Source organism: Maniola hyperantus, chromosome Z (assembly GCF_902806685.2).
Source record: "Maniola hyperantus chromosome Z, iAphHyp1.2, whole genome shotgun sequence".
Taxonomy (NCBI): Eukaryota; Metazoa; Arthropoda; class Insecta; order Lepidoptera; family Nymphalidae; genus Maniola; species Maniola hyperantus.
This window is the reverse complement of record NC_048564.1, coordinates 14990313-15017283: the sequence shown is the minus strand read 5'-3', so window position 1 is coordinate 15017283 and position 26971 is coordinate 14990313. Positions and strand designations below refer to the sequence as shown.

At 38.5% G+C, this 26971-nt stretch overlaps 1 protein-coding gene across 2 annotated transcripts in view; it reads right to left on the bottom strand.

Moving 5' to 3' along the window:
• LOC117995355 (forkhead box protein L2-like) overlaps window positions 1–19661 on the bottom strand; it is a 65792-nt gene extending 46131 nt beyond the window's left edge. For both annotated transcript variants that reach the window (XM_069508697.1, XM_069508698.1), the window contains exons 1-2: window positions 19347–19661; window positions 15472–15626 (exon numbers count right to left, since the gene is read on the bottom strand). In XM_069508697.1, coding sequence (XP_069364798.1) covers window positions 15472–15546 — 75 coding nt within the window. In that variant the 5' untranslated portion in view covers window positions 15547–15626; window positions 19347–19661. The remainder of the gene's footprint in view (window positions 1–15471; window positions 15627–19346) is intronic.
• Between the last annotated feature and the right edge of the window lie 7310 nt (window positions 19662–26971).

Sequence of the window (26971 nt, the reverse complement as noted above, 5' to 3'; positions counted from 1 at the left end):
TTTTGTTTGAAAGGGTATACTTCAAAGTTGGTCCCATTTAAATTTGGTGAAGATCTGATGAACATCTTCGAAGATAGATACTGGAACTCTTCAACGGATAAGAGTAAATTGCTCGCGATCAGTGTAATAGCTTAGTAAACAGTAGATTTTTAACCAGTCATAGCATAATTCCATGGGGCCACTAAAAATTGTGAAATAATTTAATTTATTACCGAATATATTATGTATACAAGAGTTAATATAGTTCCATAATAATATTTTTTGGGGTCGGTGCCAATGAGGTGCCATTGTGGAGTCTCATAAAAATATGAAGTCTAGACGATTCGCGCAGCTAAAGCTAATTGGCACCGGCACCAAAAATATTATTATGGAACTATATTAACTCTTGTATACATAATATATTCGGTAAAAAATTAAATTATTTTTCAATTTTTAGTGTTTTTGCATGGGTATATATAAAGACCTGGAGAGTGACATAGGCTACTTTTTATCCCGGAAAATCAAAGAGTTCCCACGGGATTTTTGAAAACTTAATTCGGACGAGGTCGCGGGCATCAGCTAGTAAAACATATTTTGATTCTGACCACACAGTGACCACGGGACATAATAGGTCTAAAATAGCGACTTCAACATCTCCCAGATAGATTTTCAAAATGGCTTTTGAAGTAAAAACTTCTTTAGGTGCTTTGGGCGACTTTGGGATGGATAACAACTTCAAGCATGCGTCACCGACATGCTAATTTCTGTTAGGGGCATTCTAGTAGTAGTTAGTAGCAGAATTTGTTTGTTCTTTTTCTTACTTTTACTTTTGTGTTTCTTTCATAATCTGTTAGTACTAAGTTCTTACGCACGACTTATCTGTCTAAATTTGCATGCCTATGATTTGAATTATATAATAACTTAGTAGTAAGCATCTAGGATTTGAATAATGTAATTTATTTGTATGATTCTATTGGTAGTTCCATAAAAATATGTTTAGGGCTTTTGAGTAGTCTAGCCTAGGAAAAAATGTAACAAATTTGATGCACAGAAATCAGCGTACAAATATTCTGCTAGTTTTGTATATAGCTTTAAAATTCCTGACTTTTTGATACGTCTTTGTGTATGTTCATTATTTAAAGGAGCCGCTTCATGCTTGTGGCAAACAACATACAGCAAACATCGGCAAACAAAACAGAGTATTTTTTATACGCAGTGTTTGGCTATGATTTGGCTTGCAGCCAATGGGATCGAACGACAAGCGTTGGCAAGCATACGCAAACACCCGTACGGAACACACTAGCCCGCGCAATATACCGCACCCCGTGTTCTCCATCTGCATTAGTGTGAGTGCTACATCCATACTAATATTATAAATGCGAAAGTATGTCTTTCTGTCTGTCTGTCTGTCTGCTAGCTTTTCACGGCTCAAGCGTTCAACCGATTTTCACGAAATTTGGTACAGAGAGCTTGCAACCCGGGGAAGGACATAGGCTACTTTTTATCCCGGAAAATTTATGAGTTCCCACAGGATTTTCAAAAACCTAAATCCACGCGTATGAAGTCGCGGGCAACAGCTAGTTCGTAAATAAAAATACTTTTTAAGTACTTTTGAATCGTCAAATGCATCTATCACTGGTTCGGAATGCCTTACACAGTATATAGAACACGAGCGCGTGGGTCAATACCTGCGCGAGTTCGCACTTGCATCGTAGGTCGGACGCCACTGTTTAACTGCCAGGAACTAAGTAAACTTGTTGTTCGTTGTTCGCCACAAGCATGAAGCGCGTCCATAAGATTGCCCTTGAAATATTGCGGACAGCGACCTAAAAACATATTTTATTTTACGTGAAACATGCACACCTTTGCATTTCGGAAAATGTTACATGACCCCGATCAAATAAAACGGTAAGTAGGTTTCTACTGTATGTTATAATTGTGCTAATAATTATTTTTTTGAATCGCTAATAGTATTTTCTTTCGTACGCTCAGCATTTGTTACCGCGCGGTATAATATAAAGAATTTACTTACGTTTTTTTTTTTTTTTATTCAGATACAAGTTAGCCCTTGACTGCAATCTCACCTGGTGGTAAGTGATGATGCGGTCTAAGATGATAGCGGGCTAACCTGGAAGGGGTATGGCAGTTTTTATTAAACCCATACCCCTTTGGTTTCTACACGGCATCGTACCGGAACGCTAAATCGCTTGGCGGCACGGCTTTGCCGGTAGGGTGGTAACTAGCCACGGCCGAAGCCTCCCACCAGACCAGACCAGAAATTTAGAAATTATAAAATTCCAAACCCCTGCCAGGAATTGAACCCGGGACCTCCTACTATTAAGACCACAGCGCTCACCACTGCGCCAGGGAGGTCGTCAAAAACTTTACGGTTAAAAGAAAAAATAATTTTTAAAGGTAAAATTTTTGCGGTACCTTCAGTAATTAAATATATTATTGTTGAAAATTGTGTATAAAATACATCAATATCTCTTTACAGCGATGAGAGGTATATCTGAAAAAACAACCCCCGAGGCAAATGGAAGTCATTTGATACCCGGCAGATGTACAATAAATGCTGAAGGCTTCAAAATATTGAAACTTCATAATAATTATGGACATGATAAGGTTCTGTAATCCATATTATTTACATTGACTTATATGTTACTTCGTATGGACAGGGCTATTGAACAAACAAAATGGCACCGACTAAGTGGTCAAACGGGTCGTTGATTAGTATCTAAGAGGTGGCGCTGATTTATTTGGTTCCATAACCGTGAAAATTTTTGTTCGCTTGACCATATCTTGTCATTTATGTCGATGATTATTTTTCTGTAGGTAGGTAGGTACTATATACTTCTATTATTATCAATCGTTAGACGTCTACTGCTGGACATAGACAGGTAGCTCTTGTAGGGGCTTCCACATCCACACGCCACGGTCTTGCGCCTGCATATATACCTAGGTCCTGACTGCTTAGATCGTAATCCTTCCTTTTGACTTTGTCAGCTCAATAGAGCGTCTTTTCGATTTTTTTTTAATTTACAGACTAGACATGCTGACAATTAGTGATGATGCAGCCTAAGATGGAGCGCGCTTCCTTAGAAGATACCTAGTCACCCTTATGACTTGAATTGAAGATACTTATTACTTACCTCTGTGAAGCTGTGATAGCCTAGTGGCTAGGACGTCCGCCTTCTAATCGGAGGTCGGGGATTCGATCCCGGGCATGCACCTCTAACTTTTCGGAGTTATGTGCGTTTTAATTAATTAAATATCACTTGCTTTAACGGTAAAGGAAAATATCGTGAGAAAACCTGCATGCCTGAGAGATCTCCATAATGTTCTCAACGGTGTGTGAAGTCCACCGATCCGCACATGGCCAGCGTGGTAGACTATGGCCAAACCCTTCTCACTCTGAGAGGAGACCCGTACTCTGTAGTGAGCCGGCGATGGGTTGATCATGATGATGATGATGATTACTTACCTACCTATATTAAAGGTAAAGGGGAAAACGGATACCGGAAGGGCGTTCCATATTCTAGCGATTCGAATTAGAAACGAGGAGGCTAATCACTTCGTAGGTACGTGTCCGTGAAGTTTCGGCCATGTAGGTATGTACAGATGCTGACTTTGTCGATGCCTTCCGGTATTTTTGAATGCCATAGGTACCTACATAGCATTTTTCACCAGTAAGCGAAATGTAATCAGAGAACGATAAGCCCAAGTTCGGGCTCTCAATGGCACGGTTAAAACTGATCAAGTGCGAGACGGAACACTCGTGTAGAGTTCTGTAGCTATGCTTATATGCTACGTTTAGTGAAGTTAACTTTTTGGATCTTCATGACTTTAAGTATTATGTATCTTGGAAGTTTTTTATTATTTTCATAATTATTGTTCGTTTTCGTATACGAGTTATGTAACTTAGGTATACATATACCTACTCATTTGTCTACCATTTAAATATTTATAATTATGTACCTAAACCACTTTATATAATATTTTAAAATTATTGTTTTTTAATGAAAATATTACATAAAAATTATTGTAAATTTTTTATGCCAACATTTTATAAATTCTATGTTACCTTGTTTAATGCATAATAATATATTTATTTAAGTAATTTTGTGTACAGTACATACACTTATTAGGAGTTATTGCTTAGATCCTAATCTATTGTTTTCGTATTTAGACTATTGTATAGTGACAACCTGTTTTGTGTGCCTTTACAATAAAATAAAAATAAAAACCCCATACCAAAACAGAAAGCGGCGATAACTTACAGCTTATTTTCAAAATGGCTGTGACACGCAGACAGATGGACATACGGACTGAACGAAACCACAAGAATTCCTTGTTTTCCATGTTTCCTTGATACGGAACCCTAAATATGCATGCTCCTACATTTGTCACAGCCCTACTTGAATTACAATGGTGTTATTCGACCCGCCCGCGTGCCAGCCAGCTGACTTATATGATATTTAGGGTTGCCGACAGTTGAATAAAAATATCTCCGTAGTTGGATTGGAAGCAAGCGTCACTTTGCGGAAATCTATGATGTAGCTTTAATACACCAAAATAGTCAAATCTGTATTAATCTGATTTTATTTATACATTTTTTCTCTGCTTGTTGTATGTTTTCATTGAAACAGATTCTAATATAGTGACACTAGTCGCTACTATATTATTATGCTGAATGCTGATGAATGGACTAAAGTGTTTTGTAGAACGACACGTTTATAAAATTGTATCGGACATTTAAAATTCAAAACCACAAGTTTTATTAGATTTTTTTAATTAAAAAAACTGTTTGATACAAAAATAGGTAATCGAATTTCGAAGGGCATTTTTGAGCCGAATATAGTATTTGGAGTTCATACTTACATGACTTCACACAGATTTTTTTAACTAAAAATAGCGAGCAAATGAGCAGGTGACTTTGAATCTTTGCAGTGCCCGAGAAACCGCCAATGCGTTGCCAGCCTTTCAGGAATTTGTTGGCCACATTACAATATTGTAACCGCCACCTTTGGCGGTGTTCCTACTAGATTAAAATTACAGTTGATTCCACAGTTTACCTTTGAGGAAGCGTTCACATCACAAAAAGTAATGCGGTTTTTGAAATGACCGATTCAATTAAAGCCTCAATAGCTCAACGAAGGAGCAGACTGAAATCGGAAAGATCGCTGGTTCGAACACTATTGTCGTACCTACTCCTAGCACAAGCTTAACGCATAGTTGAACCTGGCTAATATTCTTTTGAAAAAAAAAACAAAAAAAAACTTGTTCTCACAACCCTAAAATTACTTACTTATATAAATATTATGTTAGAACCTATGGCCGTGTACCTACAAGTAACGCACACCGATTAAGCTGAGGTGCGGCATCTTATTTGTTTCTGATTAAAACTCAAACTAAGCTTTATTATTTACCTACTTTGGAAAACAGACGGCACGAGGCAAGTCAAGACGCGCGAGAGTGATTCGCACGTCCTCTACTCGAATCATTTGCCTAATCCCGATAGTGGAGCCGAACCATGAATGATACCCAACTGCAGTCCCTACCAAAATGTGTTCTCACTCGCCATTTTAACTCTATGTGTGAACTGTCATGTCAAAAGTACATTTCGCCTTTAAAATCAGCTGTGCGATTGCGGGAGAATGACAGCTACAATGTCGCTCGCAATCACCTCTGATTGGTTGACGCTCGCTCACTATTGGTTACAATTCATTGTTGCAATAAGAATACCATAAATTCAGCCAATCACAACAATTCTTGTATTCATTTTATAATTTATTCTAGTACCGTAATACTATTCAACAACGTTGAATGGGAAGCTGGAAGAAATCTCTATTTAGAGATAAGCATTTCCGATGTAACTTAATTTATTACTACCATGTAACTACAATTTTGGTACATGAAAAATAAAAATAAATACAATTGCGATTGTAATAATGATTGACGGAATTTTTACGGAATCGACCAGAAGGCCTAAACTCAAACGGAAAGTAATGTACATCGGGCTTTAGAATGTCGTTTCGGATTTTCAGAGCGTTGTCTCTGTCACTCGTACCTATATGAAGTTTTGTCGGTCTCAACGACAGGGGCAACGTTCTACAAATCTGCTATCTCCTTCTAAAGGTCGATGGTACATTTGTTTCGGCAGCGTACTGTTCTTTTGACGTGACAGTTAACACATAAAGTTAAAATGGCGCGAGATAACTCAGTTTGTACGCATTATACGTTTGTATGGAGTACGCTACGGATACATTAGTCTGAACAGTTTTTTATTTCTTCGACAGTGGCAATATTTCATCAAATCGACACCGAGTTCGACAGCGTTGGAACAAAGGTTTGCTTGAAGACGTGGCTCGGCTCTCGAGAATTTAGATTTGTGGACTTTACACAACATACCTTTTTATTATATTGTTCAGTCAACGATCTTTATTTGCTCCCGGAAATTATGCCGTGATAAACAAATAAGTATATGGGGTTAGGTATAGGTGTTGTACGTAGGGATACCTAATAAAAAATTCTTTGACGCCATGACGCAAACCAAAATCAAAATTGTAACAAAGCAACGACTTTACGCACTAGACGGTCCATTCCGACTAACAAGTTGTAATTTTTTAATGTCTTTTTTATTGTTATAAAGTCACAAAAACAGATACAATAGTTTTTTGTAACTTATTGAACTAACATCAACTTGGTCGAATTATTTTTAAAGGCTAACTCTCACCTTTTTAAATATAGGTACGTTAGTTTTTGTACCTATAGGTACCTACGCAAAACCTGAAAGTAGTTTGTTTAGATCAGTAACAGAATTGATTGCAAACATTTTTACTACGGGTTATATTTTGACCAAACAATACTTTAAAACCCTGACATGACAGTATGCACCAGCTGATTCAAGCCACGCGAGTGGGAGTGCGCACGATCGACGCCAGCTAGCCGTCCCGTTCGCTTACAGCCGCTCGCTTGGGGTGACCATGTTTATGCGGGATAACGACTCAATACAAAAACCTTATAACTTCGTAAATTTTCATTAAATATTTTAAAACTTAGTATATTTATTCTTTACGTAAAGTATATGACACGTGTTTTTGTTGTTTCAGTTTTTGTGTATACTAAAACTAATATAATATAATCTAATACACATTGGTTTTCAATATTTTATTTTATAACATTCTTATCAATAAAAATCCAAAATTTCAATTAAAATTAATAATTTATTTCAAATAAATATTATGTTGCATGAAAATAAATAAATAAATACAAATCATTTTTATTCGAATAAACTTTTACAAGTACTTACAAATAGTCGGATGCATCTACCACTGGTTCGGAATGCCTTTCCTATCGAGTGCACCTACATGTGCAGGGTTCCGCATTTTTAATTGAAATAAGGAACACTAAAAATTGTTAATCAGCATACGCCGTAAATAGTCAGTGCTATCATATTGACAATCTGTCGGTCGTCACAAGATGAACCTATGTCACGGACACCCGATAATACTAACTGACTTCGCGGTTTAATATTGCTTTTGAGTTTCTTAAATTGTGGTAATCACATGTTGTTTTAGAACTTTTTTTGTTCTCTTTCATGTTAAAATCTATATTCTAAAAAAGATTTTTATTTATTTTAACGCATAATAGTTCTTGATTTATCGTGCAAAATGACGAAAAAAACTGACCAAGTGCGAGTCAGGCTCGCGCACCGAGGGTTCCGTACTACAGTCGTAATAAAACTACTTACTAGATCTCGTTCAAACCAATTTTGGAAGTGTCTCTCGCGCAAACTATTCAGTTTAGAAAAAAATGATATCAGAAACCTCAATATCATTTTTGAAGACCTATCCATATGGGTTTGATAAAAAAAAATTGAGTTTCAGTTCTAAGTATGGGGAACTCCCAAATTTATCGTTTTTTTTCTATTTTTGTGTGAAAATCTTTACCGTATACCAAGTATACCAAGTTCTTATAGTTTCGGACGGAAAAATACGACTGTACTACGGAACCATCGGTGCGCGAGTCTGACTCGCACTTGGCCGTTTTTATAAAATCCACACCCTTTATCGGTTTCTACACGGCATCGTAGTGAAACGCTAAATCGCTTGGTGGCACCGCTTGTAGTGCCGTCAAACTGTGACCTCTTACTTACCCTCTAAGACCCCAGAGCTCGCGACTTTTCCCTCATTATTACCTCATTCCCCCAATTACTTGATAGTAGTGTTGTTATGGATATCCATATCCGTAACCGAAACCATCGGATATCCGAAATAAAAAAAAATCCGTAACCGAATCCGAAATAAAAGTTTCGGATAGTTTCGGACTTCGGCTAGTTTTCGGCTGTAAGAAAGAATTACTTGTACCTATGTCAGATTGCGAAACCTACAAGGTACAATTAAAGTCGAATATAATCTTATTTGTATTTCATTTTACAGTTCCTTAAAAAATTAATATATGTAACCGAAACTATCGGATAATCCGAAATAATTTAATATCCATAACCGTAAACGAAACCGATAAGTATTATATTTTACCAATATCCATATCCGTATCCGGATCCGAAATTATATATCCATAACATCCCTACTTGATAGGTATAGTGTACAAGCAAGTCAATTGATATTGAAATAACTAAAATAACTTAAATCAAACCGCATAACCGCAACACTCAATCATTATGAGTATAATAATCGATAATGCGGTTGATATCGATTTAGGTAAGTACTATCTTCTCTATATATAACAATGAATCGCTAAATCTGGAGAACAGCTGAACCGATTTCGCTAATTCTTTTTAGGGTTCCGTACCTCAAAAGGAAAAACGGAACCCTTATAGGATCACTTTGTTGTCTGTCTGTCTGTCAAGAAACCTACAGGATACTTCCCGTTGACCTAGAATCATAAAATTTGGCAGGTAGGTAGATCTTATAGCTGACATTTGGGGAAAAATCTGAAAACCGTGAATTTGCGGTTACATCACACAAAAAAAATTAAATTGTGGTCATGAACTAATAATAAGTATTTTCAAATTTTCTAAGTAAGATAACTACATATATCAAGTGGGGTATCATATTATGAAAGGTCTTCACCTGTGCATTCTAAAATAGATTTTAATTTATTTTTATGTATCATAGTTTTTGAATTATCCTGCAAAATGTCGAAAAAAGACGACTGTAGTACGGAACCCTCATTGCGCGAGCCTGACTCGCACTTGGCCGGTTTTTTTTAATAATATTCCTTAGAAGTACGAGGATGGTTCTTACGGAGAGAAAAGTTTAAAAAATTGCCTCGACTGTTAGGCTTAATTTAATATTTCAAATTAGGGTACTTATGCGATGACTATTATCACAGTTCATAACGGCTTAGAGAAAGAGCCAGCGTGTACCAGACCTTCGATATTTTATAATAGCTAGAAGTGTCTCTGCGTATTGTCCCCAACCCAGGGAAGAACGATCAGCGACTATAAAGTTTGAATTATGATGGCTTTGGAAGATAGCAGGTAACAAAGGTGTCCGCGAATTCGGTCCACGCGGAAAAGAAGGACTCTTGCTCTTGCAATGCAGTCCACCATAATGTATGCGGCTCCTATATGGGTAACAGCCATGGACAAGGGAACACACAGGAGGACAGTGTTGAGCACCCAGCGTATGATGGCGTTGAGAACCTGCTGCGCCTATAAAACAACATCCACCGATGCTGCCCTCGTACTGGCGAATTTAATCCCAGCTCATCTCTTGGCGAGGGAAAGATCTGAGAGCTATGGACTGAAATTACCAGAAGAAAGAAAAGCCATCAGAGATAGGACCCTGGTTAGATGGCAAGAGGAATGGGACCAGTCTACAAATGGACGATGGACGCATAGACTGATTAAAAATATAAATAGCTGGGTATCCAGGAAACACGGAATACTGACGTTTCGAATGACACAGTGCTTCACAGGACATGGGGTGTTTATGCAGTATACAGAGCGCATAAAAAAGAGAAACAGCAGTAAGTGTATGTACTGCATAGAACCGATAGACGATGCAGAACATACACTGTTCCATTGTCGTCAGTTTCAGGAAGAAAGAAGGAATGTCGTAGCCGAGCTGGGAGGAGAGTTTGGAGTGGAGAGCCTCATAAGCACAATGCTGGAAGAGAAAAAGAAGTGGCAGATAGTTCAGAAATACATGGAAGGTATAATGGAAAGTAAGGAGAAAGACGAAAGAGGAGGAAGATGAGTTAGTCCGCGGCAGTAATGGTAGGCCAACAAGGCGGGAACATTACTGCTTAGAGAAAGGAGGGGTTTTTAGTCGGTAGGAGTCCGGCACTATGTCCATGAGGATTTTCCCCTCCTAAGCGAAAAAAAAAAAAAAAAAAAAAAAAAAAAAAAAAAAAAAAAAAAAAAAGGTAACAAAGGTGTACAAAATCTTTCGTCAAAGTACCTATAAAGTCTAATCTAAATATATAAAATTAAAGGTGACTGACTGACTGACTGACTGATCTATCAACGCACAGCTCAAACTACTGGACGGATCGGGCTGAAATTTGGCATGCATGTAGCTATTATGACGTAGGCATCCGCTAAGAAAGGATTTTTGAAAATTCATTATCGCTATATAGATTGGTAGTGTACATAAAAAGTTACATTCGTAACTTGGCTACTTGGCAAGATTATGTCCAGAGCATAATCACAGTGGGCGTGGATTTAAATGATATCGCTGCAGAGGGTCATGAGTTTGTGTCCTCTCGATTTTTAACCGACTTCCAAAAAGGAAGTGGTTCTCAATTCGGCCCGTTTTTTATGTTTTACTTGTACAGTGTCTGAAAAGACACACAGACAGACACACTTTCAAATCTATACTAATATTATAAATGCGAAAGTGTGTCTGTCTGTCTGCTAGCTTTTCATGGTTCAACCGTTCAACCGATTTTGACGAAATTTAATATAAGAGATAGCTTGCATCTCGGGGAAGGACATAGGCTACTTTTTATCCTGGAAAATTGAAGAGTTCCCACAGGATTTTAAAATCCTAAACCACGCGGACGAAGTCGCGAGCATCATCTAGTTTATAATATTAGTATGGATAGTCCGACTCGCACTTGACCGATTTTTATTATAAGCCCCGCAAATTGCGCTGGAACCATGTCTCATTAACATCGAAATGACTTCATTTTGACGTCAGCCGAAATAAAAATATACTTACCATCAGCTGGAAGCTTTAGTCTAGTGCTGACGTCACTTAAATGACGGCCACGCGCATTAGCAATTTGCGGGACTTATACTACAGTCCAAGACCCTATTCTGAACGGACGATCGAATGAATGGTTGGGGCACATATTATAGTTCGTACAACCGATAGACGTTGGGGTCCCAAGGTGCTGGAATGGCGACCTCGCACCGCAAGACGCAGCGTTGGAAGACCCCCCACTAGGTGGACGGACGACATCAGACGAGTCGCAGGGAGCCGCTGGATCCAGGCGGCGCAAGACCGTGGCGTGTGGAAGTCCCTACAAGAGACCTATGTCCAGCATTCGTCGTCTATTGGTTGATGATGATGATGATGATCGAATGAAATGAAACGTCTTTGAGATTAACGATACACATTTTATTATTTTGCAAGAATAAAAGTCAAGCAAACAAGGTCGATGATGTAACTACGAACAGATAGCGCAGGTTAACTTGATAGCACTAACCACGTCACGGAGCTTATAAACCATATTTATTATTCATATTATTTATTATTATATAGCATATTGTATTCAAATATGCTCATATTAATATCATGCATCATTCATAAAAATTAAGTCTTATCAAAAAACAGATGCTTGCAGATTCAAGTGGCTGGATCTTAGACTATCGTCGTTATATATAAAATTTAAAACCCTGACTGACTGACTGACTATACCTGCAGATTCAAGTAGCTGCATCTTAGGGTGAGATCTATAGAGCGCATGTTACACCACCATAAAATCACAATGTACGCGGCGCCACTAGTGCTTATACTTATTATGTAAACTGTAAAAATTAGGTATATGGGCAACACTCGCCGCCATTACGTTTTTCAGTTGTCTGAAGTAAACAAAGTCCTGCCCTGCATTTTTAATATTATAAAAATAACTAAGTCAGTGTTTTTTATTTTCATAACGCCCAAACCACGCTTTAGGACCTCTCCGCTTTGCACATCCCCTACAAGCGCAATTCGACTTTGCTCAGACTTATTAAGATTGAGTTAAAACGTGATAGATTTATGTGAGATATATATCTTTGTCTCGTTTTAACTCTGTCTTAAGTCTAAGCAAAGTCAAATGCGCTCTATAGATCTCTGCCTTAGACTAACTTCTGTTTATATTATATAAAATTCAAAGACCTGACTGACTGACTGACTTAGGTATATATCAACGCAGAGCCTAAACCTTTTTGAGTATTTTTGAGGGTGTGTTTTTTGTAAAGAGTAGGTATCCACTAATCTCGTCCGTCCGTCATTTTTCCAGTTATTTGCATGAAAATTGGCATTTGGGTTTTCGGTCATAAATGAGGAAATACGTATTTCAGGATTTTTGAAAATTCAAACCCGATTTTCGAACCTCCATTGTCTAAATTCTACCCGAGCGAAGACGGGGCAGGTCAGCTAGTCTATATAAATATAAAAGGAAAAGCTGACTGACTGTCTGACTGATGTATCAAGGCACAGCTCAAACCACTGAACGGATCGAGCTGAAAGGCATGCAGATAGACATTTTTTTATTTGGTTTTAAACTCTTAAAGTAAAAAAAAAAACCATTAAAAGACCAGGTTTCAATAAGTGAGTAACTAGTAAGCATACCTACAATTCAGAGAAGAAAAACAATCAGTCATTGTAGTAGTCAATCTAGCAAATCACTTCAACTCGGGCATAAAGACTTCACTAGCCAGAATCCTACTAGTATAGGTGGCGTATTATTATAGTTAACTAGCTGAAGCCCGCGACTTCGTCCGCGTGGATTTAAGTTTCTGAAATCCCGTGGGAACTCCTTAGTTTTCCGGGATAAAAAGTCTTCTAGCCTATGTCCTTCCCCGGGATACTTATAAGCTAACTCTGTACCAAATTTCATCAAAATCGGTTGGGCCGGTTGGTAATATTTATAATATTAGTATGGATCAATTTGTTTTAAGATAAGGCATGAATAGGTATATTATATACCTAGCACTAAGTATAAACTAAAATAGTCAAGGCAATGTTAAAGTCTTCAATAAACGAAGTAATTAAAAGCGGAAACATATAATTAATTCAATTAATACACTTAATATTTACAAATATACGACTTCACATCTAACTGAGCGGCCATTATTTATTTTTGCGTAATCAAAACTATGGAGATTATTTGTCAAATTGATCATAAATGCCGCTAATTGTTTTAAAAACAAACAACATCCGTTGGGACGGGAGCCCGTGAGAAGTTTTTAGGAAGTGCTTGAAAATAGCTGTAGGCACTGGTGGGAGGCTTCGGCCGTGGCTAGTTACCAGCCTAACTGCAAAACCATTAACCAAGCGTTCCGGTACGATGCCGCGTAGAAACTGATCAGGTCTACAGGCTTAAGCTTCCACATCCCTTATTAGTTAGCCCGCTTCCATCTTAGACTGCATCATCACTTAACACCAGGTGAGATCGCAGTCAAGGGCTAACTTGTATAATAAAAAGGTTGTATTTAAAGTAGGGTGCTTAATAATTCCCTCACTATCATACTAAGTACTCACTTGAGTACTGAACGCAAAAAGTCAGGATTTTGTTTTCACGTAGGTACCTCCTATGTCAAATCTAATAAATAGTTTGGCCACTATACGGAACCAATGAACCGATAAGCAAGCCTACATACTATACTAAATACTATAGGTATAGTACGTGACAGGTTGAGATGGCAGTCGGGGCATGAGGTGGGGGGACGGCTCGCACACCTGCACGTCACGCAATACCCAATAACCCCTCTATCTAGGGCCAAAAATACTATTTATTATTAATTTACAGAGGAAAACCAACGCAAAGGTAAAAGTTTCTTCGTGACGCATAAACTTTTTTTTCTGGGGCAAACAATGTATTGGGGAGTAACCATCTCCTTCGATATGATTTAACAAGCACTTCCATAAAATTCCCTACAAGCTCTCGGTGTATGTTGTGAATTTGTTGCAAACGGTAATTTTACTTGGAATAAATGAAAGGTAATTGAATTATCAAGCCATTGACTAACATATATTATGAAGTCAATGGTTAATTAGAATTTATCATCGTCACCTCAATCCATCGTCGGCACACTACTGAACACGAATGTCCTCTCAGAATGATTAGGGTATAGGACATAATCCACCACGCTGGCAAAATGCGGATTGCTAGACTTCGCACCCCTTTGATAATATTATGGAGAACACTGAGGTATGCAGGTTTCCTCACAATATTTTCCTTCACCTCATTTCATTTCATTTAAAAGCTTTGTTCCGAAAGGTTAGAGGCCCGGGATCGAACCCCGAATCGCCGAATGGAAGACCGAAGTATTAACTATTCAAAATTTCATATAGACATCGATAGAGGCAAAATTCTCTTTCCAGTGGTATATAAAATGTACTTACGACAAAATGTCCCTTACAACATTTGAAATTTTTACTACTTCATCAAAATCTGTTAAACTGTTAGGCCGTGAAAAGCTAGCAGACAGAATGACACACTTTATAATATTAGTATGGATGGATTTAGATGTGGAATGGTTATAAAAATCGAAATGATTGAAATTCTCAGCTTAGCAGGCCCCGAGTCGAATCGCGGTAACCGAACGCCACGAGTTTTAAATCACTTACTTTTTTCAGTGTTTATTGTTTTTGCCACAAAAGGGATTTATTGTTAAATGCATATTTGTTCCCCGCGTTTTATAGTCTTGACACATTAGCACGTTCTCGGGTTGCTTAGGTCATCATCATCATGATCAACCCATCACCGGCTCACTACAGAGCGCGGGTCTCCTCTCAGAGTGAGAAAGGTTTTTGGCCATAGTCTACCACGCTGGCCATGTGCGGATTGGTAGACTTCACACACCTTTGAGAACATTATGAAGAACTCTCAGGCATGCAGGTTTCCTCACGATGTTTTCCTTCACCGTTAAAGCAAATGATATTTAATTAATTAAAACGCACATAGCTCCGAAAAGTTAGAGGTGCGTGCCCGGGATCGAACCCCCGACCTCCGATTAGAAGGCGGACGTCCTAACCACTAGGCTATCACAACTTACTAGGCTATCACTGCTTAGGTAAGTATAGTGTTGCTTTTTTTTGTCTTGTTAGCCATGTTAAATGGCTAATATTTCCCTTTCCTCTCCAACTAAGCGTGAAGCTTGTGCTAGGAGTGAGTAGGTACGACAATAGTGCAACGGGCGGGGTTTGAACCGTCGACCTTTCGGTTTCAGTCTACTCCTTTACCAGTTGAGCTATTGAGGCTCTCTTTATGTTGATTTTAAAAAACTAAACGTTGTTCATGAGTTACCGTCGGGTGAAGTGGCGTGTGCGCGTAGATCATCCTGCGCTGGTCCGCGTACATGCTCGCCGGCATCTCGTTCATGTCGAAACTGTCACAGGCGCCCGTGGGAGTCAAGCGCGCGCCCTCGCAGGCTTGCACGCCAACTCCATCGGTGTGGGCCACTGGAACAAACACGTGCGTTATAAATCTGTAGCATTGGCCCATCTTTCCCACTGGGCACTTTGGGCACGTGCCGGCCCAATGCCCCATCGGCCGTCGCAGAACCAACGGCCGATGGGGCAGACGTGTTCTGGAGTGGAGACCGCGTACCGGTAAGCGCAGTGTGGGACGACCCCCAGCCCGCTGGACCGATGACCTGAAGAAGGTAGTGGGGCGCGGATGGATGAGGAAGGCGGAGGACCGTGTTTGGTTGCGCGCTCTTGGAATAGAATAGAATGTTTTTTTATTCATGTAAACTTTTTACAAGTGTTTATGAATAGTCAGGTAGTTTTAATTTACCACTGGTTCGGAACGCCGTTCCCACCGAGAAGAACCAGCAAGAAACTCGGCGGTTGCTCTTTTTAATTTTTCAATTTACAATGTTATTATACCGTACTATACAAGCCATTGCAGCCCCGTGTATTGCTGGAGCGAGTCAAATCCAAGCTTTTTTATCGTTTACATAGTCTGCGACTGTATAATATGCTTTTTTTAGGAGCATACTTTTAACACATTTTTTAAACTTGTGTAAAGGCAAGTCTACAATTGCTTGTGGCATTTTATTATAAAATATTACACTCATTCCCACAAATGACTTTCCCACCTTCCAGAGGCGGAGCGCAGGAGTAGCTAGCTTATTTTTGTTTCTAGTTTGCCTATCATGGAGATCACTGTTTTTTTGTAACTGTGAATGTTTTGTCGTACAAAAATTATATTATTGTAAATATATTGGGAAGCTACTGTAAGAATACCTATTTCCTTAAATATCTCTCGTAGGGAATCGCGCGGTTTTAAATTGGAGAGGCATATGTCCAGCAGTGGACGCAAACAGGCTGATGGATGATGATGGATGTGTATATTTAATGTAGATACAGGAGTCGTCCAGTCACAGTTTTAAAGTAGATAAAAATACGTACCTAGATTTTATCAAATTTCGCATAGAAACATAATAGGTACTTTTAAAACGCGAACCTTGTAACAGACTGCGTTTTAGTTTTTTTTTTTTTTTTTTAAGTTAAAGTGCAGGGTTTCAGGTATACAGAATGGAAATGACGTATCTACCTATTATTTACCTAATAGTTCCGTTTCCTACTATTACCTACCTACCTATATAATTATATAGTTATTACATTTTAAAAAGATACAAATTAAAAGTTAATTAATTAATAATTTAAACTAAAACTAAAACCTTAAAAAATATAATATTATAACTAAAATATATTATTAAAAGGAGTCCCTTTAGACAAGGTTCCGAAGATACTGGCAGCGTTCCCCCTTTGAATAGCTAGGCTAATTCTAATTATAATTTAATATTATATAATTTCATTATTTAACGTTCAGGCAATCTATCTACATAATTATTATATCAAAGGAAAAGGTGACTGACTGACTGAACTATCAACGCACAGTTCAAACTACTGGACGGATCGGGCTGAAATTTGGCATGCAGATAGGCATTCGCTAAGAAAGGATTTTTGAAATTTCAACCCCTAAGGGGGTGAAATAGGGATTTGAAATAGTCCACGCGGACAAAGACGCGAGCATAAGCTAGTGTATTTATAAAATGTCATCTACTTATTTAAACTTTAACTAGGCATGGCAATACGAAATTTGTTAAATGCGGGATAGAAATGATTAAGTGTACCTACCTAATATAAGTATAAATATTTGCATACATCAAGTGTCATAATTTTCGTCTGTCTGTTATCTAGTAATAACACATCTCTATATATAAAAATGAATCGCTGAATGTGTTGCTGATCGCAAATCTCGAGAACAGCTGAACCGATTTCGCTAATTCTTTTTTCATAATATTCCTTGAAGTTGGTACGGGGATTGTTCTTACGGAGGGAAAAAATTAAAAAATTTGAATCGACTGTTAGGCGGAACGAAGTTCGCTGGGGCAGCTAAGTAGTACTTAATAGGTAAGTATGACCTAGAACGAGATTTTCCGAGTCCACACTCCACGTACCTATCTCTCTTGTCACACTCTAGTCTGTGTTACCCCAAGTGTGTTTTATAAGGTGAGTAGCGAGTCTTGTAGCGTAGCCCATTCAAAAAACTTTATCTATTCACTATCATCATTATCACCATCATCATCGTTATCATCACCACAACCATCATCACCATCATGAAAAAAACACAGACGATCATCACCTTCATGGACATCGTGATCATCATCATTTCATTCGTTTTCTTTTTTCTGTGTTTTATTTTTTATTTATTCACATTTCTATGTTATTCAATTTATTTTATTCAATTCAAATTTAAAATACCTATACGATAGTTATATAACTAACTAACTAGCGACCCGCCCCGGCTTCGCATGGGTGCAATGTAGATTAATGTGGTGTCATTGAGGTGTCATTGCCTCGGAATGAGAGGACTTTTTTCCGACCTAATTCACATTATTTCAATTTCTCAAAGTATTTCGTTAGTTTTTCAGCTGCTAAAAACAAATTGTATCGAAATATTTTAATGAGATTAAATGAAGCGGCATTATATAAACGGATACCTATTAGTAAGCAGTGGCGTGCAGGTCATAGAGGCATAAATGCACTGCTTACCCTAGTTGTAATGGCTCAACGCATATTTTTCATTATGACCTGCCAGTAAAAAGGTTCCTACCTAACTAATGCTTACCCTGGCTTCAAACACTGTGCACGCCACTGTTAGTAAGTATCTAGATTGCTGCGACTTTGTTACCAAAGATTTCAAAATTATGCCTGCCTAGTAGGTACGTTCACGTACAAAAGTGTATATTTACCTAGTTATACCTACCTAAATAGGTATATACCTACCTACCTATATAATATATTTCAATTTATATTCAAGTGAATACCTAAAACTCTACTTTAAATCAGTACCCTTATTATAAATGCGAAAGTGTGTTTGTTTGTTGGTTTGTTGCTTTATTGGTTTGTCCTTCAATCACGTCACAACGGTGCAACGGATTGACGTGATTTTCGCATGGGTATAGATAAAGACCTAGGAGAGTAATAGGCTACTTTTTATACTGGAAAATCAAAGAGTTCCCACGGGATTTTTAAAAAACCTAATTCCACGCGGACGAAGTTGCGGGCATCAGCTAGTTTATTTATATTTATTCTTGAGTAGGTAAAACAAATTAATTCATATTAAATTCCGGTAAAATCTTTTTTAAATAGATACCTAGGTACCATTAAAAATATAATAGGTAGATACTTACTTAAGGTTACGTACAAAAGCAATAAACATTCTATCAACTAATAAGTTTCCAAAAATATTCAAAAACCAAGCGTAGAAAATTTGCTTGCGTTAGAATGAAATCAAAATACTTACCTATTTAATTTAAAGTTTTTTTAAACATGTACCTACCTAGACAAAGAAATAAAAATTTATTATTAAATCATGTGCTTGCTTGTAGGTCGTGTAAATCAGACATTCCTTTTAATTAAGTAAATTACGGTGCAATATACTCTTTTTCCCCTTAAAATAAACCGTAATCGAGAGAAAAAATTGTCAAATAAACAATACAAACAAAAGTTTAACGGGCGACTCTACCACATTAAAAACTAATTACCAACTTCTAACAAAGCAATCATTGTTTTAAGACATTTTAATGGTGCAATAACACTGCATGAGAGCGACATAAAAGTTTTAAAAAATACTCTAAAACACTAATTCCAGCTAACAACACTTACCCACTTTTAATGAGATCACGTCACTAGGAAATCCTAGAACTTGTAAGGAATCCACGTTTAAAACTAGTTAATGTATAAGTGTCATCACTAAAAACACTAAAAGTCCGGTTATGCACTTTTCAAAGTTTGTAAAGAAGCGTCTGTAAATTTCGAAACGCGTTGGGCGGGCGGGCGTATTCGGATCTACGTGTTGACGCGACGAATGTTTACCGTGAAAAGCGACCGAGCACGCAACCGAGCGGACGAGTGCCGTCAGTATGAACTGAGTGGATTGTTCGACAAGTTTACAATGAGCGAACATAAAGTAAGATTACGACAAGATTTTACGAAAAAAAAGTAGCTAGGTACACGTAACCTTTGGTTTTTTAAGACTCTGAACTCGTACGTAATCGTTGCATTTTCATAGAACATACATACGTTTTCTCGGCTTAGGAAAACGTAATTGTGGTCTAAGTGCGAGTGGGGAAAGGCGAGGCGTCATTGGCTGAAGCAAGCCGTCGGAGGCCAATGGCGGCGAAAGGAGGAGTCGCATTACATCGCCACGAAATTCGGCAAGACATGTTGCCTCCCTTGTTCCTAATCTTATAACGCCATTCCGCGGAATTGGGGACCGCATTTACACCCTGTTGGAGGACGACAATTGCTGCAGAGGTTAAGAGGTCAAGAGGTAAGAAAGAAAGAAAACGTGACGACCTCCCTGGCGCAGCGGTAAGCGCTGTGGTCTTATTAGTGGGAGGTCCCGGGTTCGATTCCTGGCAGGGATTTGGAATTTTATAATTTCTAAATTTCTGGTCTGGTCTGGTAGGGGGCTTTGGCCGTGGCTAGTTACCACCCTACCGGCAAAGCCGTGCCGCCAAGCGATTTAGCGTTCCGGTACGATGCTGTGTAGAAACCAAAGGAGCATGGGATTATTAAAAACTGCCATACCCCTTCCAGGTTAGCCCGCTTCCATCTTAGACTGCATCGTCACCTACCACCAGGTGAGATTGCAGTCAAGGGCTAACTTGAATCTGAATAAAAAAAAACCGGCCATGTGCGAGTCAGGCTCGGGCAATGAGGGTTCCGTACTACGGTCGTATTTTTTCGACATTTTGCAGGATAATTCAAAAACTATGATACATAAAAAATAAAAAAATTCTGTTTTAGAATGCACATGTGAAGACCTTTCATATTATGATACCCCACTTGATATAGTTATCTTACTTAGAAAATTGAAAATACTAATTATTACTTAGTTCATGACCACAATTTAATTTTTTTTGTGTGATTTAACCACAAATTCACAGGTTTCAGGTTTTCAGATTTTTCTCCAAATGTCAGCTATAAGATCTACCGACCTGCCAAATTTCTGGGTGATTCTAAGGTCAACGGGAAGTACCCTGTAGGTTTCTTGACAGACAGACAGACAACAAAGTGATCCTATAAGGTTTCCGTTTTTCCTTTTGAGGTACGGAACCCTAAAAACACAGAAAAGGAATGCATTCGATAGTAGGTGCGAAACAAACACGTGCGATACAATAATTGACCCCTCGAATGGTTGTACAGCCCCGCTTTCTGTTCTGCGTCATGCGCAGTATACATAAGTACCTGCTACCTTTAATGAAATATAATGACTATAATAATTAGTCAGTCAGTCAGTCACCTTTTCCTTTTATATATTTAAATAAGTATAAATTACTTATTTATATCTAAAGACTGACTGACTGACTGACTGAATTACTGATTTATCAACGCACAGCTCAAGCTACTGGACCGATCGTGCTGAAATTTGCCATGCAGATAGCTATTATGACGTAGATATCCGCTTAGAAAGGATTTTGGAATATTCATTTCCTAAGGGGGTAAAATAGGGGTTCGAAATTTGTGTAGTCCACGCGGACGAAGTCGAGGGCATAAGCTAGTTTCTCAATAAAATGACTAAAACCAAAGCAGATGCAAGAATTACTCGTTACCACGGCTAAAGCAAAAGAAGCTGCAAAAAAATCGGTCAAGTGCGAGTCGAACTCGAACACGACGGGTTCCGGACCATCGTACAAGAAATAACACTTCTAAAAATAATTAAATTGTTATGGCTGCCAATTGGACCTACTTATGCAACATGGAACCAATCCACACACATGCCAAAATTGAGATAAGTATACAGAAAGCTTTTAAAATGCACCTTCTATCAACCCTGTAAAAATCAAAATGATCTGACAATTCTAACATAGTAAAACATTTCTATGACAAAGTTATCAGTCCACATTTTAACAGTTGTTCAATAAACTAACAAGATCCATGTCCCATGGTAACCTGACAATCTAAGAAATCATTGAATTTTTATTTTTTTCATAAAGACCCATACCACATGGTCCCTTTTTATAAATCAATTTTGCAGAACCATGCGGGTTGGTTCTTGTTTGCAATAAAAATATGTCATAGTTCTATATTTTTACAAAGACTCACATTACTTGGTCCTTTGTTGATATAAATCAATATTTACAACATCTAAGAAAACATGTCCTTTGAATCTGTGTTGTTTAATAAATTTCTTGAAAAAATTATTTATTAAAGTCAGTGATACCTAGTTACATTATTGTGATTCGCTAGTTTTTCTAAATTCAATTCAATTTTACCCAAAATAACTACATTTTGAGTGGTAATTTTGTTTTGGTATGAATATGGCAACTTAATCTAGATTAAATGGTAGATAAGTAGGTAATATTACAAAGGCAACACTGTGCTTTAAAGCAGATTAGATCAGCTCGTTGTGTGATTTGTAAATTAATTTACTATTTCCAACAATGAAGAGAGAATAAATATCAGGAGACAAACTATGATCTCTAGCTGCCGCCACTTAATTTTTTTTATTTAGCTTTGACCCTTACCACCTTAGAGTAAAACTTAGCACAGATATTCCTTGAGTTATTCTAACATTAAGAAATATACGTCTATTAGGTCTTTTCGTCACCTATACCCCAAAAGTCAGTCAGTGCATCATATCGGTTATGACTTACGGTGCCGAAACATGGACACTGACAGCCAGGCTAGTCCACAAATTCCAAATCGCTCGAAGCATTTGAAGAGAAAAGTTCGAAAAGAAGTAATTCGCCATAGAACTAAAGCACATATAATAGATAATATGGCTCTTGAGGCTAGCACAATGAAGTAGCAGTGGGCTTGTCAGAAAACTGCTCAACCAAGGACTGTTGATAGCTGCTGAAATCGTAAGCTCCCCAGTGGCGACCGTAACTTGGAAAACGTATATCGGGACGCTTTATACAAGTATGGAGCACCCCCTGTGTGTAGAGCGATGACATTCAGAGAGTGGCTACCATCAAATGAATGCAAAAAGTTTAAGATAGAAGAGGCCTGTGTCCAACAGCAGATGTAACTATAAAAAGACGATGACTTTAAGCGTTTAACGTAGTTGTAGCGAATTTATAAACGAAATTTGCGATACGCACTTACCAAGTATAAGATATCGCACTACACCGATGATACTACCTTGTTTGCACCAGTGCTCGTCATATGGAAGAGCTACTTCTCAAAATGAAGTGTGTTAGTCTTAAGAGTTCAGATTAAAAATAAACCGCAGTAAATCTATGACGATGGTTGTAGACCGCACCAACAATAACTCGCCCGAAGTTACTCAAACTCTGAACTGGGAGGCTGTCCTATCCTGCATTTCTTGGTGCTTTAATCTTGAACAATGATGGTTGTGTAAAAGAAGTGAAGCGACTATGGCGATAACAACAACTGCAATGGAAATGGTGCTGAGGAAAATATGGAAAAACAGAAAGAAACATCACAAAAGCTACGAAGATCCGGCTTGTTTGGACATTTGTTTTTCTAATTTTTATACGCTGCGAAGATGTGAACTCTGCGACTGATTGAGAAGAAGATTGACGCTCTGGAGATGTGGTGCTGGAGGCGAAGAGTCTCATTGAACGAATTTTGCACCAACGACGTCTCTATACTCCAAGAACTGGGCATTAAACAACGTCTTTTGGCGCTAGTGCAAAGTCGCATGTTCTTCGGACATGTCTCCCGGCATTAGAGTGACTCCATTGAGCGTCTTGTAGTGCATGGCAAGGTGGAAGGTATCAGAGGGCGAGGAAGGTCACTTAAGCGATGGTCCGACCAGATTAAGTCCGCTGTGGGTGGTCTCGTGCACGAATGTACCAGACTATCAGCCAGAAGGCGACAAGTGGCGAATGCTCTTGAGGCGTAAAACATCACTTCGTGAAAACGTCACTTCGTGATGACCACAGCCACTCTGCCATGAATATTACGACGGAGCAGAAGAATATACGTGCAATCTAACCATTTTAGCCATCCTACCTGTATTAGCCTAACTTTGTGAGAAGTCTGTATTATTATTAAAAGAAAAGCTGACTGACTGATTGATCTATCACCACACAACTCAAACCACTGGACGGATCAGCTGAAATTTGGCATGTAGACAGCTATTATGACATCCGCTAAGAATGGTTTTTGAAATTTAAAATAGGGGTTTGAGATTAGTGCAGTCCACGCGGACGTAGTCACGGGCACAAATGACAACTCATTCATGATTTTTATTTCATTTCAACAATAATAATTAATAGATACTATGCGTTTTTTTTAATTTTTACTATAAAATTATGGCAATGTAACAAGGAACCAACCCACACACAGGTAATTTTCTACAAGGAACCATGACTTCTTTTTTATATTATTATTAAAACTGTTAATATTTTTCATCAATATTATATTTGTATAGATAGTATAAACTATTTCCTACAATATTGTGAATAAACTTTATTCAAAATAACAAACATATCAAACGTACACAAAATTTTCACTTAAACGGCTTTTTCTCAAAACTATCATCGTGTGGGTTGATTCCATGTCGCATAAGTAGGTCCAATTAGAAGTAAGTACCTACCTAAGTATTTGTTGGAAGCTGTAGGTACTAGCCTAGTGGTTAGGACGTCTGCCTTCTAATCGGAGGTCGGAGTTCGATCCCGGGCACGCACCTCTAACTTTTCGGAGTTAGGTAGGAAGTATGTGCGTTTTAAGTAATTAAATACAGGTAACTTGCTTTAACGGTGAAGGAAAACGTCGTGAGGAAACCTGCATGCCTGAGAGTTCTCCAAGGTGTGTGAAGTCTATACCAATCCTCATATGGCCAGCGTGGTAGACTATGGCCAAAACCCTTCTCACTCTGAGTGGAGACTCGTGCTCTGTAGTGAGCCGGCGATGGGTTGATCATGATGATGATGATGAAGTATTTGTTGTTATAGAAATACACATACTAAAATTTCAACTCCATCTATTACGGATCTCGAGATATCTCCCGCTGACAGACGGACGGACGGACGGACGAACGGATGGACAGCAGAGTCTTAGTAACAGAGTCCCGTTGGCGCACCCGTGTGGCGCAACATAAAGATAAGTTTGCGAATAGGGGAAGTGCACCTGAACATCTTGTTATAAGTCTCGCAAAGTGCTAATGCGCGTGGCTGCCACTTTAGTGACGTCAGCACTAGACTGAAGTTTCGAGCTGATGGTATATTTTTATTTCGGATAACGTCAAAATGAACGTCACTTGGATGTTAATGAGACATGGTTCCAGCGCAATAGCAATTTGCGGGGACTAAACTGCGGCATCCTAATGCTCTAGTGGCAAAATAGGACCGGACCACTGACTGGCTTGAGAAAGCCTCGCGTACAGTGGTTGGAATGGGTCCCGAGGTGTATATATAAACCCCAAAACATGAAAAAATGCGCAAAACATTAACAATATTTAAAGAAAAATGAAAAGATGACCTGTCGAGATGTCTTTCTATGGTTAGGTATAATGAATTTCTACTTGGGACGATCCAAGACTAAATTTTTTAAGTACTTACTTAACATTTAGGCCGATACTGCCTCGGACTCATGTGCCGCTGGGGCAGAGCAGATGAGTCCGAAGAGTCGATGCAAGAGGCCGCTGCCACCACCTGGATGGCCAGTGTCGCAGAGGCAGCACGTGCCGCCAATTGGGCTGCCAAGGACGCCGTGATGGCCGCGCAGTTCACCCCTGCCTGCGTCCCGTGTGGCCGATTGGTTACACTTTGCAGCATTTGCGGCTGGATCACCTCGCGTCGCTTCGGCCTCGCTGGCTAGCGCCTCGGCCATCATTAAAAGGGCATCGGCTGCAATTCTGGCCGAGCGACTCCGATGTATTAGTGATATACAGCTGCAGCTTAATATGTACCTGCTGTAGTAAAATAGTTACCAACAAAATTATTTTATTTAGGTACATACCTACATCACTACTAATACCTATTTTAAATGCGAAAGTGTGTCTGTCTGCCTGTCTGCTAGGTTTTCACGGTCCAACAGTTCAACCGAAATTAATGAAATTTGGTACAGAGTTACTTACATCCCGGGGAAGGACATATATCCTACTTTTTATCCCAGAAAATTAAAGAGTTCCCACGGGTTTTTAAAAAAACTTGAATCCACGCGCAGGAAGTCGCGGGCATCATCTAGTCACTACCCCTATTATAAATGTGAAAGTGTGTTTGTTTGTTTGTTGGTTTGTCCTTCAATCACGTCGCAAAGGAAAAACGGATCGAGCGACGTGATTTTTTGTATGAGTAGATGTATAGTTTAAGATCTGGAGAGTGACATAGGCTACTTTTTATCCCGGAAAATCAAAGAGTTCCCACGGTATTACCTAAAAAAAACTTAAATCCACGCGTAGGAAGTCGCGGGCATTATCTAGTTCTCAATAAATACTTTCTAGGTATAATAACGTCAGTTTTAGTATTTAGCAAATCCTGAAAGTAGTTTGTTCAGAATCAGTAACAGAATCGGTTGCAATCATTTTTACTGCGGGTTATATTTTGACCAAAAAATTGTTTTTTTCAATATTAACCTTAATGTGATTGAGTTGAAAGTTTTGTATATTATTACCATTTATTACATATCTATACTTATATCACTTGCTTTGACGGTGAAGGAAAACATCGTGAGCGAACCTGCATGCGTGACAGTTGTCGATAATGCTCTCAAAGGTGGATGAAATCTGCCAATCCGCAATTGAACAGCGTGGTGAGCTATGACCAAACTCTTCTCTTAGGTGCTCAGTAGTGAGTCGGCGATGGATTGATCATGATGACGATGACGATGATTGTATTTTAAACTTGCAGAAAAGTTTTTAATATACAACGTATCGTGCATCCGTCAACGTACAAAAGTAGGTAGGTACCTACCGCGCGAGTATGTAGGTATACTTAGTATTATGTATAAGTACTAAGTATTAGTATAAGTACTTAGTACTAAGTATTAGTATAAGTACTTAGTACTAAGTATTATGTCTATATCGAGAATCGAGATATGCCTATGTCGAGATGGCAATCGCGTAGGAGGCGGGGGGACGCCCCGCCATAGAGATAGTCCATCCAAGCGCCCCGCACATCCGCAAGTCAAGACATTGTCACTTTGACATTTACTTTTAATGTTACCAGATTGGAACTTTTTGTTTTCCTCACTTGAATGTATAAAATATATTGTTTTGTGAAAACATTAAATACTAAATAATATTTTCTTCATCGTAAGATTGGCTTGCGTTTGGTGACCTATACAAAATTTGTTACTGCAATACTGTGACA